Raw genomic sequence first — 20,902 nt, forward strand, 5'->3', positions numbered from 1 at the left:
AAACCGGAACTCGCGCGATCGTCAGTGTTCGATTTGACAGGTAGTGTCGGAAACATCACACGTGGAATCGAAGGAAGAGGAGCTGAGCGGCTGATGAATTACTGAAAGGAGACAAATGGAGAAAGAAAACGCAGAAACCGTTTTAGGGCATGCATTTGATTATGATAAGCATACTTGGTTTAACAACTGAAATCGCATCCTGTATTCTTGCATCATGATTTCGAATTTCCTCGACAAAGTTTAGTTAAACTTAAAGGCACAATATTACAATTTTTTCTGGACATGATCAGCGCAGTTCTGATATTATTTGTTTTCTAAGTATCCAGTTAAATATAAAGGTAAAATATATATTTCATTTAGCCCCGATGGACAGCCTTTGTCAAAAAAGGCGTTGAAGAAACTCCAGAAAGATGCGGAGAAAGCGGCTAAGAAAGCCGAACACAAGGCAGCCAACAAACAGGCTCAACCGGTAAAAATATCGGATGTTTTGTCGCGTGTTGTGTTATTCTTCTGCAAACCTCAAATTAGATTGTTCCAGCTCAAATGAATATATATATATAATTTACCACAGGCAAGTGCATGATATCAGTATTTCACTGATGTTTCATCATGTGTGTCCGTATGCTTTCACTAATGTTTCATCATCCATATATTTAATATATTAACAGATCATCAAGTGAGATAAATCATTTAGTAGTTTCCCATATTGTTTAATACATGTATTTTTCTTCTTCAAATTAATTGAAATTCATGACTTCACAACATTTCTCCTTCCTGAGGCAGGACCCCATGGAAACAGAGGATGTGTCAAAGGGGATGTATGGCAATATGCCAATGATTCAGTCAGCAAATAAGCTGGATACAGAGTTCTTGGATCTCAAAGACTTAACTCCAGCCCAGGCAGATAAGAAAGTGTGGGTTAGGGCTCGTTTACAGACAAGCAGAGCTAAAGGTTTGTTTGTAAATCAATCTTATGCAGAGAGATACATGGAGTATACATGCTGCAGATGCAGCTTTATCATATTATTATATAGGTCATGCACACTTATTTTTCACTTACATTGTCTGTATGTTTATTCAGTGATTTCCTTCCCCTCTATTTTGATTTACCAGCTCCTCCTTTTGAATTGGGGAAAAAATAACAGTCTTTTTCCTCAGATTGGGAATACAATAATCATAAATTTTAAATCTTATTGGAAAAATAAGTTTTAAAGATTTTCTTCAATAACTTCCTTGTTTTTCTTCTTTATTCCCTGACTCAATGGCACAGGCACTTGTTTCTGTAAATAACTTACGACCTCTGTATACTAATAATAATATAAGTTACCTAGCTTCAAATGACACCGAATGGCACCCCCTGAGAATGTCGGCCTTTTGAGCTTCCAGGGAATATACTATGTAGATGTACTAACTACCGTTCTCTTGTACAATCATTCAACTGAAAAACCATGTATGGCATGACTGCATTTATTACCTATTATCTCTGAAAACATGGGTTTATGGCTCGATTTTCCGTTTCATACCACAAAGTGCTTTGTACTGATACCGCACAGAATGAAAATTGTGTATTCGTTGTGTTGAAAAATAAAGTGTCATTGTTTTATTATCACAATAAATTGATACGATGTTCATTACCAAAAAATCTTGAAAATATTGCTTTGTTAACAGTGAAAGCGAAATGTCGTCGGACCGACGGACATGTCCGGTAATTTGACTCTCAGTCCGGTAAACTTCGTTATATTTCCGGTCCGAATGTCAGGTGACTTTCCGGCAACGGTTTCAGAAACTACGTTTCGACTTCCAGTTCCGTTTATAAAAAAGACATACGAAAACGGCAACATGTTCCAATTAAAATGGAACAGTAATGCAGTCCCTGGTAAACCTTTAAAACGAAAATCCAATGACCAGGGGTCTCAAAGTCAAATATAAAAACAAACTACTTTTTTTCAGTCTGGTAAAATGTGATTCGGTCTGGTAATGTTCCTGTGTTTACCAAACCGAATGTCCTGTAAAGCATTTCAACATTTCGCGATCACTGTGCCAACAAAATGAAAATTTTGAATTGAAGACGTACACTATTTTTAGCTACTGAAAAAAAACCCCAAGCTGTTCGTACGTTCGGGATTTTACATGTCGGCAGAAGATAGAAACTAAGACTTCCCGAATGGAGATTTAAAAATATTTTTGTGTCGGAATCATTTCTGATGAAGATAATAATGAAATTATGACTAACTGTAAATACAACTTCGTTAACTAGTATGAAAAATATTTCTGCCATTTGCATGTTTCATGCAGATCTATGGAAAGTCAGTGAAAATACAGATCAAAGATTATTTTGAAGTATGCAAAATAGAGCAAGGAAAGTTTTTAGCGATGTGTTATTGACTTTGTGGTATTATTGATAAGACAAGTACCTGTTCTTACATTGTAGTCTTATGAAACCCACCATAAAAACCAAGAACAAGAACGCTGCAGACACATTTTTCGGAGGGGACTGCTCCACCCTTTAAATAGAAAATGAACGTTACACTGTACCTGTTATTTTCATATATGCAAATGAAGATATATTGTGAGACTGGCCCCTCCACTATTTTTGATAGTACTATGTAGTAGTGAATGAGAAGATATTAATACATGTAAGCCTGAAAGTTATAAATTGAAGCCCTGTTGCAAAGGATGACCCCCCTCCTCCCCCAGCCTGAGGAAAAAAATTGAGACAGCAATGACGAACACTATCCCGCCCCCACACTAATTAAGGTTCTGAAGATCTTTATCATGACTATATTTTTATTATTGCCTATCAGGAAATTTAAACAAGCCATGTGCAACTTCCAACTTCTTCGGAGCCCCCTTCCACGTATCCCTAATTTTACAGATTTGTGCCGATATGGAAAAATTCACAGGCATCTGTTCAAAGTATGGACAACACTACCCCACCCCCCCCCCCCCCCCTTCTGATTTTTGGGCGGTGATTATTTCTCCAAAATGTGTGGATTCCCTGTCTATCCCATCCTAATTTCGATTTATGTAATCGTAAACACGCTTTTTGTGAGCCATATACTTTGCCTTATACTGTTATGAATAACACTGAAGTATTTTATTATACCAGTCCAGTAGAAGGCCAATCTCTGAAGCTGATAAAAAGTGTGAAATGACTACATAAATCGAAATTGGTATGAGACAGACAAGGAATCGACACATTTTGGAAAATTTGTCACTGCAAAAAAAAAATCAGAAAGGGGGGGGGGGGGAGGGAGTAGTTATATCTATATATCAGGTGTCTGTGGAAAAAAATGGGGGGGTCGAGCCCCCTTTATTTTTTGTAGCATTTTCCCCCTAACGTTAGTAACTAAATACAGTAAAATATCTCTATCTTGAAGTCCGAGGGACCTCTAAAAACTTTGAGATATCCAGGGGTTCGAGATATCCAAAATCGATCTTGGATATTTTTGTCCCCCACCGCAACTCCTCAGAAACCGCTCAACAGATTTTGTTCATATTTTGTAGGATTGTTAGTCACCATGTGTAGTTGATCATATTTCACTGCCATTTTGATTTGACAATTTTGACAGGAGTTATGGGACTGTTGCATTTGTACATGCTTATAGACACTATAGGAACACTTTGTGGACGCAACTCCTCCAAAACCGCTCAATGGATTTTGTTCATATTTTGTGGGATTGTTAGTCACCATGTGTAGTTGATCATATTTTGCTACCATTTTGATTCGATAAATTTTATAGGAGTTATTGGACTTTAGTGCTTCAACTTTTTTGAATTTTTGAATTTGTACATAGTACACTAAAGGAACACTTTGTGGACGTAACTCATTCAAAACCGCTCACTGGATTTCATTCAAATTTTGTAGGATTGTTAGTCACCATATGTACTTGATCGTATTGCACTGCCATTTTGATTCGACAAATTTTACAGGACTTATGGGACTTTAGTGCTTCGACTTTTTTTGCGGCGGTGGGGGACATGGCTACGTGTAGCAATCTTGTTTTTTGAAGGAGGATATTTGATGCATAGTATGGGATTTGCATTATAAACAAAAACCCTGTTGCCGTTTCTTATAGTTTAATACAAGTTGATAAATTAATATTGTGGAATTTCAAAGACAAACATTTTGTTTTTTTAATATATATAACCATCCAATTGAATTCACAATGTGTTTCAAAATTAAGATGATCGTGCCTGTATGCTTACTTTAAGTTTACTGATGTCCAGGCTCGACTGGGATGTAGTTATTGCGTTGTAATGAAAGAACCTGTTACGTAAGAAACAAAAAAGACGGATTTTAAAAAAAAAAACAACTTTTAGATGTTTATTAAATAAATTTTCGTGTTTTTATACGCCCGTCTTAAGACGGGCCGTATTATGTTATGGCCTTCATGTCCGTCCGTCTGTCCGTCTGTTAGCTTTTTCGTGTCCGGCTCATAACTTAAATACTATAAGGCCTAGAATAATCAAACTTTGTCAGTTGATACATCTTGGGTAGAAGGTGTGTCGCACATTAAAACCAGGTCGCTGTGACTTTTAATTAAGAAGATATGGCCAAATATGGTAAAACCCTGTCCGGCTCATAACTTGAAAACTATTTGATCTAGAATCATGAAACTTGGTCAACTTATGCATCTTAGGTAGAAGGTGTGTCGCACTGTACTTTAAGGTCACTGTGACATTTATTTGAAGTGATTTTTTTAAAAAAGTATGTTATAATTGGTACAATCCCTACTCATATAAGAGTTTTGTAGAAAACCTCATTCAAAAATGTTACATCAAGAAAACACATATTTTTTTATGATATACTGTACAGCTTTTTTTTTAGCTTATGTAATGTTTCCTTTGTTTCTAACAATAACATGAGAAATTCCACTTGTCCCATGGGAGTAGCATGCAAAGGGCATTTTGACAAGACTAATTAATGAGTTTTGTGTAGAGCATCTCTGATCAACATGATCAAGCAGGTGTTATCTTTATCTCTAGGAAATTGGGCAGAGAGATCTTAGCCTCTTAATTGCAGATATACCAGAAATTATTTGTGAAAGTGAATTTGTTTGTTGTGGTTAGTCTTTATTTTCAAAATTAATTTGACATTGTACTATATAATTTTTAATTTTTTTTCTCAGCAACCCATATGCAGAGTATCATTCCTCACTAAGACAACAAATGGTTGCAATATGTATAAAGGCCTATTTTAATGATTAGTATTTTGATGTTTTGTTATGGCTGTGGCATTGTTCAGAAAAAAGATATACAATGAACAAAGCTGCAGATTGGGCATTTGTGTAAATCTGAACAGATGAAATAGTATTGCAATAACCATATTAAAAAATGTTAATTCAAGAAACTACACATTCTTCATTATATACACTGTACTATACAGCAGTATATAACAAACAAATTATTTCTTTTGTGTCAGTAACAAGAGAAATTTCCCTTGTCCCATGGGTGTAATTATCAAGCAATTCAGGAGGCATTTTGCTAACAGAAAAATTGCATTCTGTCAAATTACAGATTAATTAATGAGTTTAGAAGATTTCTGTTACAGCAATCTGATCAAGGAGGTGCTATCTATATCTCTTGCAATCGGGAATTGGGCAGAGGAATCTGGCCTTCTAATTGATCTGTCAAATTTTAGAACAGTTCTAATTGGTAGCCATTACTTTGAAAGTTAATTTGGTATAAAGTTTAAGAATTAATATGATATTGTAAAATATATTTTTATTTTATATCTCAACAACAAGGTGCAGATTGTCATGTCTCACTAAGATGACAGTTTTACAGTCTAAGAATAGACATAATGACTAATGTTTGATGTTTTATTACGCTGTGCATTGTTCTTCATTCCTTAAAATACAATGAGCAAAGCTGCAGATGTGCATTTCTCAAGTCTTACACAACCAGTTGAGAAATATATGATGTATTATTTTTTTCTAATTAATAACTACACCATAGGAGATGCACCAGTGTTTGAAATAACCATTTTTAATCTATATTTATTTATATTGACATCACCATGCATATTTTACTTTTATACTTGAAGATTTGACAAAGGCAGATACTGATATATGTATTTTTTGATATGTTGAATAAATCAACCTTTTTGAGTACTCCCATTTATTGTAAGTTGTTTGCTTGGATAAAGGGCTATCTTGCACTTTAATCATTTCATTGAAAACATTTGGGAAAATGTTTTTATATCCTTTTAAAAATCATTAAGCTTACATTATCAATATTTGAAGCAATGTCACATGAGGCCATAAAGTGGGTAAGATTCTTAAAGGAAGGATGACATTTGGTTCCATGCATACCTATCTCTTCATGGTGATATGTTCATGTTAACAATATGTGACGGGCGTATCATGTGCCGTGGCGGTGCACTTTATTTCTGTACTAGTTTTAATGATGAAGGGTGTATTATTAAATGCATTATCGTTATTAAGAGCATTACCTTCAAGCGTACTTCGACGATTTTGTGCGTTTATCTAACCCTCATGTTAATGATAGAGCGTGTGTCATTCAAAACGCCATCTCTGGAATCGGGTGTGTTACAGGGTTTGACACTAAGGCACGTCCGACCGACCGAGACTACTAAATGATAGGTCCGGTCAGGTAAAATGTTTATTTACTAGTTGTGTTAAAAATATAAACAAATTTAAGAAACTTTACTTTAAATCATATAAAGATAGTTTATTCATAAAAAAAAATAACTGTCAAGAGTTTGCGAGCAATTTTGAACCGCATGATGACATAATCTCTATCTTTAGTTCTAATAAGTCACGGTCGAAAGTGATGTTCTACGACATCTACACATTGTTAATGTGTGTAAAGTTATGTTTTGGTTAAATAGAATTATTGAATTCATTTTCATTAAAAAAAACCACCAAAACAGTTCATTTGAATTGAATATAAGAAAGTGTTTATTAAACATATGTGCGGGAATGTCTATATAATCAAATATGAAATCTCGTCCTCATTGAAAGCAAAAGATGTCTCAAGAAAGAAAAAAAGGAAAACGTTGGGTAGAAATAAAGCAGGGCTTATGAAATAGAAATTTAAAAAAAAATATTGAGGTCAATTTATTCTAAATGGATTAAAGAATTTCCGTGCCGGTAAAAATTTAAAGAAACTGAAAAAAGGGTTGAAAGTAAAAGCATCAAATTGAATGACGAGATTAAAGATTTTTTTGAGACAATTAAATGCATTTTAGTTCATGCAAACTTAACGTTTTTCATTTAAATTAAGTACATGTATTTAGATATGGAGAATCTTATAAGATTTTTTTCTGGAACGTTGGTCAGGGCTAGTGGATGTAAGGTCAGGTCTAGCAAAAATCATTTTAAGTAGCCCGATTGGTCTAGTGCCCAAAAAAGTTAATGTCAAACCCTGTGTTAGTTCATAATTGGCGGTGAACTTTAGCCGTAATGTTGGAAGGCTTCACTAATCACCCAAGCTGTTGAACCATTTATTGCAACCTGGGTCTACTTGAAAAAGACGAGCGTGGATTAGCGGTCATTAATTATAATTGATGTAGCCGCTGGTGTGAATGTGTGACTTAACAACGCCAGGTATGGTAAACAGAGCGGAAAATTGACTGCACTTCGAGATAAACCAGGTGAATTTAGGGTATGGGACCTTGAAAATACTTCGACATAAGCGGAGTATTCGAGATTACCGTGTTCGAAATATCAGAAGTTTTTTAATCATTTATATAGGGAAAACGGCCGGGACCGGCGGTCGACTTCGACTTAAGTGGGTTATTCAAGATAAACCATATTCGAAATACAGATATTTTACTGTAATATAAAATAAGATCAATTGTGGTCAATGGTCACCTTTAAAACCATCCTTTTGTCTGCTATTTTTAATTCATCTCGGACTATTCATCTTTCTATAAATAACTCTAAAGAATTCCAAACGTAATTTTAGAAGAGCGTGCTAGCAAGTCAAAATCGCGCACTTATTCTGCGCGGTATCAGTACAAAGCACTTCGTGGTATAAAACGGAAAATCAAGCTGTAGACCTATGTTTTGTTGCAGTTTTCGGCGATAAGAGGCAATGAATGCAGTCATGTCATACATGGTTTTTAAGTTGAATGATTGTACAATACAACGGTAGTAAATACATTTGCATCGCATATTCCCTGGAAGCTCAAAAGGCCGACATTCTCAGGGGGTGCCATTCGGTGTCATTTGAAGCTACATGTACTGTAGGTACCTTGTGTTATTATTAGTATACAGAGGTCGTAAGTTATTTACAGAAACAAGTGCCTGTGCTCAATGGACTGACTCAGGAATTTTTAATTGCTTGTAAACATTCATATCTATCTTATAAAGATTATGCCTCTCTATAGCAAATTTATGAATTCTATTGTGACAGTCATTGTGTGTTTCACGTGCTCTGGTGGGATGTGATTTAAGGTTAGGGCTGTTCCAGAAATCATCAAATGGGGGGGTCGGGCGGCAAACAATATTTTTTTGTGTGGGTGGTCTTATTTTTTCATATTTTATTTGGTCCGTGGTTGGACTGTTCAAAATTTTTTTATTATGGGTAGTGGGTAGTTTCTATTGTTTTTTAATTTTGTGCCACGTGGGTGTTGAGTTTTCAGAATATTTTTATTGTCGCTCTTGTTGTGTTGGTTACAAAACGTCGGAGGGAAAATTGAAAACGTGCTTTCGAAATCGGAAGTAACATTGAACTATTCGAGTTGTCGCTCTTTGTAGCGCATAACTTTCTATTTCCATTACGACACTCTTCAAATTAGAGGCGCGTTTAGTAGGGTCCCTTGGGATGTGATGGCGGCGAACTCTGTAGATTATTACAGTTTACAGTGCATCGATCTTGGGAATATTTTGAAATCAATAGGTATTCCGTTTTCTAATAAAAATAGGCAAACCTTGGTTGATTTATGCGAGGGTACCGATGCGTTATATTTATTAGTCAGTGTGATGGTGATATAGAGCCCTCCATTAGAAGACGAACGATTCATGGAAAAACATATCCATACCCATTTCATGATAATAGCATCCCTTGGACTCCCAATCTTTCCAACATTCCCACCATAGATGCCTTTGATTGTTGATGTGACATCGTTTCTTCAGAACTACTGTGATGCAATCTTGCACAGGCATTACCGCGTCATTGACTACTAGAATGTTTGTCCCGAAAACCTCGCAAGATTTGTACCGTTTTCATTTTTAAAAATATTTTTGTGGTGGGTCTGGTTAGTTTTTTTTTTAATTAGATGGGTCATTGTAAAATGAGTTTTATCAATTTGATGGGTCATGGGGCAATTTTTTATTTTTTTTTATGGGTGCTTGGTATATGTATATACAAAAGGTGCCTCCCGACCCCCCCCCCCCCCCCCCCCCCCCCATGTATTTATTTCTGGAATAGCCCTTAGCTCCTTTGGTGATTTATGGAGAAACAGGAGGATGACTTGTCAAAAAATTTCACAATATGTATAAAGAAACCCATTTCTTGTTGTGGATAGTAGAACCATGCACACTGACTTTCTATTTCTGTCAATTTTTCCCAGGCTAGAAAATGCCTAGTAACAAACTGCTGATTCTTCGTAATTTGATTTTGGATTGTGACTAAAATTTGTATGTACATTTAGAAAATGAATTCAATTCAAAATAGTGTGAAAAGAAATAAATCCAGTCAGTAAAAACTTTGTAAGTATTTTGATCTGGTGCGATAACGGAAGTCTTCTTTATGAATCCTGGAAATGTCCGATCTGATTTGCATTTTATTACACAAGAGTGAAACATCCGGTCAAACAACGTAGGCATTCGATCTTGTTGGGGTAAAGAAACTGGGTTACTGACGCATAAACAATCTTTAAAAAAGGTTAAACTACAAAGGAAACCTTAAAGAGGGGTCTTTTAAGACATCGTTCAACCAGGGGCGTCCGTGGCTCATAATGATGAGAAAATGCCCGCGTTATCTCCAACTTTATTTGGGGCTCAGCATCGTTTGGACTTTTAAGTTTTAAAACGAAATATATAAGCTACCTATTCCAGACACAAGAAAAGGACAAGTGTTTACTCTAAGGACAGAACAAAGTGAAAAATCTGAGAAAACAGTGTTTGGTTAAATTTTTTTGGGGGGTCCATTAAGGCATTTAAGGGCATACAAGAAAAACAAACATACATTAAGTAGACTATAGAAAAGGGAAAAAATCTAAAGTGATAGACATATATAAATTGTCCATTTAAAATAAAATATGAATGAAGTGCAAAAAGGGGAATGTTAGTCAAAGCGAAGAGAATGCAGTGGTAGAGAGCATTGAAATTTTTGGAGAGAATGAGTGATTATAAGGAGATGGGTGAGAGTGAAAACAATGTTTGCAAGGAGAGAGTTATAATTGAGGTTCTGCTTGAAACTGAAATAGAAATGCAAAAAGTTTTAAGAATACATTTAAAGTGCTTTTTGTTTGGGCAACCTGAAACCCATTCGGGCAACTTGAGATTACTACCTAGGTTGCCCAAATGGTGAGTCCAAATTCTGACGCGTGTCGAACCCTGATCCTCAGCACCCCTTGCTTGTCGTAAGAGGCGACTAAATGAGGCGGTCCTTTGGATGAGACTGCAAAAAGAAATTAGGTCCTGTATCATAGCAGGTGTTTCATGATAAAGATCCCTACCTGCTTAAATGTCATAAGCACTGAACATAGACATAAATTTTGCAGCCCTTCAATGATAATGGTGATCTTGCCATATGAGTAAAAGATTCTTGAGAGGGACATTAAACAATATACAATCAATCCTGACTAAAATACTTAGAAAAGTGGTTGTGAAGCTGCCATTTTTTTCCAAACATGATTTAAGATAAGTCGTACGTCATGTAATTTACTTATTTGGAATGACTCGCTGACAAAATAAAATATGGTATGACCTACTAGAAAGGGGCTTTAGCTATTAATAAACAATCAATGATTCTGTATAGAAAACTATGGAGTCAGACTTTATTTTCCAATATTCAATGTTTATCAAGCTTAATCACATTTTTAACTGAAATAATCACTTGCCCAATCGGACAAGTATGTATTGAGTTTCACTTGTCTGAGCTGGGTTTTCACATGTCCTGGGCAATCGGACAACCATTAATGTCGATCCCTGATGAAAGAAAATTCCCAATAGGTTAGGTATTTGATGCTATTTTTCCCTATTGAATGGGTGTTCATTCCCACATGGTAGAAAAAAGAGTCAGAGATGCAATAATGAATAGGCTGCAATTAAAACGTAGTAATTTCAATGATTTTTATTGTTGTGTTTGGTCTTTATAGGGAAACAGTGTTTCATTGTGCTTCGACAACAGAAATGGACAGTGCAGGCTTTAGCTGCAGTAGGACAAAACACCAGCAAACAGATGTTAAAGTTTATTGCAGGGTATGCATGTGTGTTAGATCTAGCAATCTATTTCAAGTGTTTAAATGTCACTTCTAAAAGAACATTCTGTTGTAAAATGGAAGTACACACAAACTTGTACAGGTGACTTGAGATAACTCGAAGTTCAAGGGAACTTGATAAAACTTCGAGTGTTCGAAAGATCGAAAAAATTCGGAAATGTAAGGTCCGACCATATTGTTCAGATTTTACAGTAAACAGAAATGTTTACCAGCAAGATCATTGTATTGTTTTGACACGTTTTCCATCATATTTGTCAGGTAGCTAATTTGATTTCAAAATAAAGAATTTTGCATTAATAAAAAGATTTCAAAGTTTATGTATTTATTTGTTCCTTTATCACGTTAAGATAGGTGTACAAAACTAATTTCCAATAAAGCTTTACTGTCAATAGCTAAACAGAGCACATGTTATGTCGCTTTACACAATGCAAAAATGCGAACAAATGTGTAAAACGACATTTTAGAGTAAGTTTACTCAAAGTACAAACTCGAGAAATTTAACAGTCTGTAAGTTCATGTCTCAAACTCGCTCTCTTGTTGTCAAGTCAAAGTCAAATATAGACTTTATTCATAGTCAGATTATATACAAATTTTAATCATCACAAGACTCCAGTGTAGGATGAATAAAGACCAATTAACCAATTAGATACTCAAGTGTCCACTTCCACAAAGAAGCACGTGTGATGTATCTCCTCCGTAAACACCTAATTTCCACGACCACACTAGCCGCCGGCTGTCAACAAAATCCAAGTAAGGTCCAAGCGGAAATAATTATACGCTTGGGTAACGGTAAGTATACGCTACGCATCACTTCGAGAGATCGAGAGTGAGAAACAATGAAATATGTTTTACGGACCTCAACTTCACTTCGAGTGATTGAGAACTCCGAGTGATCGACCATTCGAAAGATCGATAATTAATTTGCTTAGTTATATAGAAAAAAATTCAGGACCATAACTTCACTTCGGGAGATCGAGAACTTTGAGAGATCGAAGTTCAAGCCATCGAGTCACCTATATATGGTTTGTGTGCATAAGCAAGCTATACTTTAATCAACAACATATATTTAACATATCACATGTATTATCTGTATGTATTTACATGTACATTGAATTATTGATTGGGCTTTTAACATGTTTCAGTATAAACAAAGAATCCATTGTTGACGTTGAGGGTTTTGTCCGAAAAGTGGATCAGAGAGTTGAATCCTGTACTCAACAGGATGTGGAATTACACTGCCACCAGGTGAGGTCACATTAACTTGCTGCTGCTGACCGGTCAATAGGGGATGTTTACTCGTCCTGACCGGTCAATAGGGGATGTTTACTCCTCCTGACCGGTCAATACGGGATGCTTACTCGTCCTGACCGGTCAATAGGGGATGCTTACTCGTCCTGCTGACCGGTCAATAGGGGATGTTTACTCGTCCTGCTGACCGGTCAATAGGGGATGCTTACTCGTCCTGCTGACCGGTCAATAGGGGATGCTTACTCATCCTGACCGGTCAATAGGGGATGCTTACTCGTCCTGCTGACCGGTCAATATGGGATGCTTACTCCTGTTGACCGGTCAGTAGGCTATGCTTACTCCTGCTGACCAGTCAATAGGAGATGCTTACTTGTCCTGTTGACTGGTCAATAGGGGATGCTTACTCCTGACTGGTCAATAGGGGATGCTTACTCCTGCTGACCGGTCAATAGTGGATGCTTACTCGTCCTGCTGACCGGTCAGTAGGGGATGCTTACTCCTGACCGGTCAATAGGGGATGCTTACTCCTGACCGGTCAGTAGGGGTTTCTTACTCCTGCTGACTGGTCAATAGGGATGCTTACTTGTCCTGCTGGGCAGTCAGTAGGGGATGCTTACTCCTAGACACTTGATCCCACCTCTGGTATGTCCCGGGTTCTGTGTTTGCCCAACTCTCTATTTTGTATTCTTTGCAGGAGTTATGAGATTTATCACTGTTTGTTATCTTCCTCTTTTCACTGTAAGAATTCAAACTGAACAAGTGTGTTTTATATATATATATATAATGTGGAATTACACTGTCATCAGGTTGATTATAATACATAACTTGTATCCATGATATGTGATTCTACATCCAATAGATTTATAAAAATCTGTTTTTGTCTCAAGAGATTGAAGACTGAGTTTATTTATTATTTAAGGTATATACACTCTGTATATTTGTCTATTTGATTGAAGACTGAGTTTATTTATTATTTAAGGTATATACACTCTGTATATTTGTCTATTTGTTTACAACTGGAATCTTCGTCATAACTTTTGAAATATACAAGACAGGGATGTCATTTGTTGAATCAAGGTCAAGGTTAAAACTGTCGGATAAAAGTCAAGGTCAGATTGTCACAACAGATCTTGGCCACTGTGAGGAGGAATAGAATTGCAGGTAACATGTGAAACCCTGAAGGTCATTTGGGCCAGTGACTATGCTAGTCTGACAGGTATTAAAATCAAGGGGACTCGCTCTGTTTTTGGAAAATATCAGATATTGAAATGCAGAAAGACAACTTCTACAAGATATTTGATCATCCTTAGGTCAACATCTATCTGAAAATGTGTTTGAAAAACGATGAAAGTACTGTAGAGATATGAAAATGTAAAGAGGTGACAAATGTGATTTATTATAGACAAGTCTTTGTTTATCAATCTAAATGTGATTTATTATAGACAAGTCTTTGTTTATCAATCTAAATGGTTCCTTTTGAAGGTGTGGACTGTCAGCTCAGCGGAACCACAGCTGCCTTTACTAATTGAGGATGCTTCTCGTGCAGAAACTGACACGGTACGTAATGTAGTAAGATGTAGTAAGATGATTGGTTGATTTTTATTCCGTGTATATTCTGCAGGCTAGCTTGATGCTTAGAATCACCTTATAAAATTATGTTAACATATACTGGTACAATGTACATGCAGTTTTGTTTAAAATCCAGACAATTTAAGATTTTGTTTGCCAATTTGTTTTATTAAATGAAAAAGAATAGACGTGATTTAGTTAAAGTCTGCAAAGTATGTCCAAGTATTTTGTTGTTGTGGTTGGGCTGATTTAGATTTTGTAGTTGTGGTTGGGCTGTTGTGGTTGAGCTGATTTAGATTTTGTCGTTGTGGTTGGGCTGATGTAGATTTTGTAGTTGTGGTTGGGCTGATTAAGATTTTGTAGTTGTGGTTGGGCTGTTGTGGTTAGGCTGATTTAGATTTTGTAGTTGTGGTTGGGCTGATTTAGATTTTGTAGTTGTGGTTGGGCTGATTTAGATTTTGTAGTTGTGGTTGGGCTGATTAAGATTTTGTAGTTGTGGTTGGGCTGATGTAGATTTTGTAGTTGTGGTTGGGCTGATTTAGATTTTGTTGTGGTTGGGCTGATTTAGATTTTGTAGTTGTGGTTGGGCTGATTTAGATTTTGTAGTTGTGGTTGGGCAGATTTAAATTTTGTAGTTGTGGTTGGGCTGATTTAGATTTTGTAGTTGTCGTTGGGCTGATATAGATTAAACAGTGAAGTCCAGGATTGAGAATTATCCCAACTTGATATCCCATTTCAGGACAAATTAACCATCCAAAGCACATTATCAAAATTTTAAAATGATTTTCGTTATTGTTCATATCAATACAAATGAAAACAATATCTGTTTGAATGTAGGCAACATTTACATGGGAAAAGGAATGTTTGTTATCTGTGCGCAATTCATATTCTGTCGTCTGAAATGTTGTAACTGTAAGGCTTGGAAATTGTTCTGGTTTTAATTTAGCACTAAAAGGTTGGAATGAGCAATTTTTTTCCTTCCGAAGTTAAGGGGTTTGTGTTCATCATAGGATAGATAGGGATGGATATTTCATCGAAATGCGGAAGTGGCGTATTTAGCTGGGATGTGGTTTTTATCTAGAAATTTAGAGATATTATGAAGTTAAAGGAAATATGAAGATTTTGTCAAGTTTTTCATCAAGTAAAGGTTGTTAAGTATTCCATAGTATTTTTTTTTAACAATCTAGAGTTTAGCAAAGGTGAACCAGGATACCCGACTGGATCACAGGATTCTGGACCTACGCACCACGACAAATCAAGCAATATTTAGAATCACTGCAGGAGTATGCCGATTTTTCAGAGAACATCTGGATAGTCAAGGCTTTATAGAAATTCACTTACCAAAAATTATTTCAGGTAACATGGCAGCATTGATTTATAGTAAGTGTCAAACACCCCCACACCCCCCCACCCCCAAAGTTGGTGTTGGCACCATTGGCAGGGTGATGGGTAGGGGTGGTGCATATTTTTATATGTCTATGGACCTGAAAGAGCTATATATCATGAAAACGGTAACTTAGCAACATTGTTTTATAGTGTATGTTCAGAACCAAAGATATATACAACCTATTTTGAAAAATGATGGTAGCATTGTCGCAATTGATTTTCAAAGGTGTTCTGCCTCCACCCTGCCCAGGAGAGAGTAGAATGATTGGGTTTATATAGTCTCCCCTCCCTCTCTCCATATAAATTGTAAATTCATGTGATAGATTTTATATTTGTATTATTTTTTTGTGCCTTCGCACAACATGAATCTTGAATTTATACTGTTTATCACATGTATTTTGTAAGACTTTAGCGTCCTTAGATTTATTGAGACTTTAAATTTGTGGGAATATCTGTATATGTATTAAAAATTATTCATAAAACGTTATTTTCACATCTGACAATGCAACCTTGCAAGTTTTATGTTGAACTAAAGTTTTGCAAACAAAAAATTCACTTACAAAGTTAAGAGGAAGAGATTAGAATTAATGGTTAGTCAACTGAAAAGTCCTGCTATATGTATGGCTGATAATTGACAAATGTCAAGGTCATAAATGAAGGTCAAGGTCAATTTGCCACAGTTGAACTTTTGGTCATTTTTGTTTTCATTCAAAAACTTTCTGATCACCAAAAATCTGGGTCAATATTCTCTGCTTTTATCACACATAGAACTACTATTTCTGTATGGATTTGTTTCTAAGAAAATTCTTCAAATGTTGATATAAATTACATGACAATTCATTATAGATAAAGGTGTTACTTACTCTTTTGAATTTTCCCTTGCGTTGACCTTCGTCGCCATTTTCCGTGTAATTGATCATGTCTCAGTCATTTGATTTGCCCCCGTGTTCTTGACGTGTGAAATTCTGTTGAGAGGGTGACTACTGTAGACAAAATGGTAATATCACAAGAAAAAACCTGCCACTTGTAAACATACATGTATAAAATACAAATTTGTGCGTATTTGACATTTACAGCGGCCTCAGAAGGCGGAGCCAACGTGTTCACTGTTTCCTACTTCAAGTCAAAGGCCTTCCTGGCCCAGTCACCACAGCTTTACAAGCAGATGTGTATATGTTCCGACTTTGATAGAGTCTACACAGTGGGTGCAGGTCAGCTATACCTTGTTTTCTTATCTCAGTTTAACTTTGGAAGGTTAAACCATTTTATATCTGTGAATTGTTTTTAGCTTACCTGAGCTATAAGCTCTAGAGAGCTTTTCTGATCACCTGTTGTTTGGCATCCATCTGTCCATAAACTGTCAATAAACGTTACACAATTTTAGCTCACATAAGCTGAAAGCTCAAGTGAGCTACTGAAAGAGAACTTTTTTGTCCAGTGTCAGTCTGTCCATCTGTCCATAAATTTTTAAGATTTGACTTCTTCAGATCCACAAGGTTAATTTAAGCGAAGCTTGCCACAAAGCATGCTTAGGTAAAGAGGATTCAAGTTTGTTAAAATGAATTGCTTTACCCTTCTTGAAGTGGAGATAATCAAGAAATAATAAACATTTTGAGGCATCTTTTAAAAATCTTCTTGACGAGAACCACTGAGACAATTTCAATCAAACTTGAAAATCATCCTTAGATGAAGGGGATTCAAATTTATTCAATGAAGTACCATGCTCCCTCCAAGGGGGAGATAATCAAAAAAAGGTAAAAACAGGGTAGGGTCATTTAAAAAAAACCACTCTGCTAGAAAAGTTTAAATCATATTATGCAATCACTCCCAGGTAGTGCAGAATCAAATTTGGGGCTATAATAGGGTATCAAAAGTTTTACCTGAGAATATTTAGGAAAAATCTTCTCAATAACAGCAGGGTCATGAATACTCATATTGATATGCAAGCATCCCCAGGTAGTACATATTGAAATCTGTCAATTCATGACCCCTTGGGTAAGATAGGGCCACAGTTGGGGGTCAGAGTTTTAAATGGGAATATGTAAGGAAACATCTTTGAAAATATTCCTCTAAAGAACAGCAGGGCCATGGTTTAGTCATATTAATATGTAAGGATCTTCCTGTAGCGGAAATTCACGTTTGTTCAATGCAAGGGTGTCAGAGGTAAGCTGGAACCACAATAGGAGATTGAAGTTTAATATAGAATATACAGGAAATTATATCAGAGGTAGGCTGGAACCATAATAGGAGACCGAAGTTTAATATGGAAATATACAGGAAATTAATGAAAACAAATTCTTTTTAAGATTAGGAGGACCACACTAAATCAAAATTTATCATGAGATTTAAGAGAGTAAATATCTTTCAAAAATCTTCTAATGAAGAACAACAGGTCCCAGGTGACTCAGGTTAGCACTGTGGCCCATGGGCCTCATGTTTTAAGTGTTGTCGAATCCCCACAAATAAACTATGTACAGTCAGATGTACACCTATTTACCATTTATTGACCTTTTACCTTTAGTGTTTAGAGCAGAAGACTCCAATACCCATCGTCATCTGACAGAATTTGTGGGGCTGGATCTGGAAATGTCTTTTAAATTCCACTACCATGAAGTTCTAAAGGTCATTGGGGACATGCTCATCAATATTTTCAAAGGTCTCGGAGATAAGTAAGTTTATAATATTTTCGAGGGTTGCATGATTTGCATGGTAGATATATAAATACCATAAAACGAGTATTTATGTGGTTGGAAATTTTTTCAATTTGATCCTTACAAGGTAGCAAATTATATTCTGTGTTTCCAATTTCTGCAGTTGCATTACAACGATGCTCTTAGATAACATCTTAATTTTGTGGTTTAAAATATTTTGTAATTGTAATTTTTTATCTGAAAAATTCCGTAAAAAATGGGACAACTGCAGAAAATATGCATTAGGGCTGTTCTATTAAAACATATGAGGTACCCGGGGACGGCAATTAAAAAAAAAATCTATGGGTGCTTGTCATTGGTAGAAAATTGCATATATGGTGGGTACCTACTGCCAGAAAACTGCATCTGTGGGTGGTTGTTTTGATAAAATCTTTATTTTTTACCGAAACTGAGAGGAATGCAACAAGAGAAGGGAAGGGTTGAAAGTAGAATGTGAAACAAACGCCGTTTTCTGTCTTCATTTTATCTCGGTCGATGAAGTTCCGCGATCTGGTTATCGTTTCCAGTTTGACTCTAAAATTATAGCGACCGGAAATTAGGATTATCTCCCTTGTCCAAAATGGAAAACGAAACGTGTTCGTGGTCCATTGAAACGGTTTTTGATTTATTCTAGCTGCAATAATGTAGCCCTATCCAATTTTTTTTATTCTGAAGTTTTTGGGATGAGGCTACAATTCCATAGGATCTCCGTAATGGTGCAAAATAATTTTATGAATAACCGATAATAAACTCTGCACTGTGTATTAGTCCCAAATGTTGTTCACACTTACAGTTACACCAAAAGGAGTACCAACTTTGTGCTCGGGCATGTCTAATAAAGGTGTTTTTCATTAAATATAATGTACAGCATGCAAAATTCTTCGTGTGCTCCACCATGCTTGTTATCGCGAAATCTCGTAGGTGGATCTAATGAAAAAGATAAACATTGACAATCAGCGCGAAAATGTAGTTACTTGAGCCACTTCGACGAAGAAAGGAAAATCATATTGTTGCAGAAAGAATTTACACTCTGCTGTTCGGTTTTAAACTTGATATTAAATTCAAACCTTTTCAATACCGACGAAATAGCTTTCGCCTCCATACTTGTCCACGTCCATTGATGTAAATACTACTTTATATGACATATGCAAATGACTTGACAATCGGAAGTTGAAACTTCAGTACATCAAACATGGCGCACAAATATGAATCGAGAAATTGGAATTTATCGAAATTGTTGAAAACGATAGAATAGAGCCTCACAAATCTTAAGTTGCAGGTTGTAAATTTATATATTGACTAAGAAACATAGAATATCATTTTATTTACGTAAAGAGACACATTTTCTTGTTTTTTAATACTCAAAATACTAGTCAATTTTCAAACTTTTAATAGTTGTTTTTGAACATTTACAATACTAGACTTTTTATGAACAGGTAGACTTATAAAATTAATTTAGTTCATCATGTTTAAGAAAGACAGTCTTGATAAAATAGATTGATGGTTCTATGATCAAGCTTCATTGATGGCCAGTTATTTGAATGGTGATGACACCCAAGATACTCTTCTCTTTACTATCATGCTTGGGAACATCTGAAAATAGACCTCAATTCAGGGGTTATAAATAGTCATTCATACATATTGAATTTAAAGAAAAAGTGTATTTCACTTCTATGGGTGGTGCCGCACTATCTAAAATTGCTTCTGCGAGTGGTCCCTCATTACATTTTTATGCTTCTATAGGTGGTTACCCAAATTTTAAAGTGCCTTCCCCGGGTACCTCATATGTTTTAATGGAATAGCCTGTATATGGTATACCACACACAGATTTGAAACTGTTAGGTTTTGTCTTCAGATACATGCACATGTATAATTGTAATGTTGAAGATTTTGAGAACACTTGTTTGATAGAGTTTGCTGTTTTTTCAGTTTTAAAGAGGAAATAGAAACTGTGAACAAACAGTATCCGGCAGAACCATTCAAGTTTTTGGAGCCCAGGTGAGCTTCTGTCTTGTTCCTCCCTGATTTGGTAAAAGCCGGGGATATTCAAAGAAGAGGGGCATATTGGTTTGCACCTGTCAGTTGGTAGACCACATGTTGTCCGCTCAATATCTTAAGAATTAATTACTTGACCGTGATGATATTTCATATTTCACCTGAGTCACTAAGGTGACCTATGCTGTTGGCCTTTATCCATCATTGTCGGCTCTGCGTTAACAAATGAACATTTTTAACTTCTTGATCACTACTCTTCCAATTCTTATCAAATTTGGTAATAATTCATAGATATCAGGCCTGGATTTCTTGAAATAAACTTAAGTCGAAATTCAACCTAAGTCTAAGATTTTACTCAAAATATGACTGCTCTAATAGAGGAAAACTCAAACTTATGTTTGAGTTATTTTTATTGAGAAATTCATGCCAGGAATCTTGCCTCTCTGGGACTATTTTCAAAACTCTTCTCTTCAACTGTACATTTGTAGAAAAATTAAATGCATTGTCATATGGGGCAGGAAAGGCTCTGCTAAAATTGTAAATTTCATGATCTCTGGGGTAGAGGTTCCGACTCCCAAGACCAAATATTTATGTC

General features: G+C 35.9%; 1 protein-coding gene across 2 annotated transcripts in view; it reads left to right on the forward strand.

Moving 5' to 3' along the window:
- The first annotated feature begins 5 nt into the window (after nt 1-5).
- Nucleotides 6-20,902, forward strand: part of LOC125683083 (aspartate--tRNA ligase, cytoplasmic-like) — a 32,538-nt gene continuing 11,641 nt past the window's right edge. For both annotated transcript variants that reach the window (XR_008796206.1, XM_048923843.2), the window contains exons 1-10: nt 6-147; nt 361-469; nt 784-952; nt 11,297-11,399; nt 12,562-12,664; nt 14,150-14,224; nt 15,424-15,592; nt 16,699-16,833; nt 18,144-18,291; nt 20,242-20,310. Coding sequence is in view for 1 of the 2 variants with exons in the window: in XM_048923843.2 (XP_048779800.2) it covers nt 116-147; nt 361-469; nt 784-952; nt 11,297-11,399; nt 12,562-12,664; nt 14,150-14,224; nt 15,424-15,592; nt 16,699-16,833; nt 18,144-18,291; nt 20,242-20,310 (1,112 nt within the window). In the remaining variant the exon portion in view is untranslated. The remainder of the gene's footprint in view (nt 148-360; nt 470-783; nt 953-11,296; nt 11,400-12,561; nt 12,665-14,149; nt 14,225-15,423; nt 15,593-16,698; nt 16,834-18,143; nt 18,292-20,241; nt 20,311-20,902) is intronic.

The sequence above is a fragment of the Ostrea edulis genome, chromosome 6 (assembly GCF_947568905.1).
Source record: "Ostrea edulis chromosome 6, xbOstEdul1.1, whole genome shotgun sequence".
NCBI classification, from domain to species: Eukaryota; Metazoa; Mollusca; class Bivalvia; order Ostreida; family Ostreidae; genus Ostrea; species Ostrea edulis.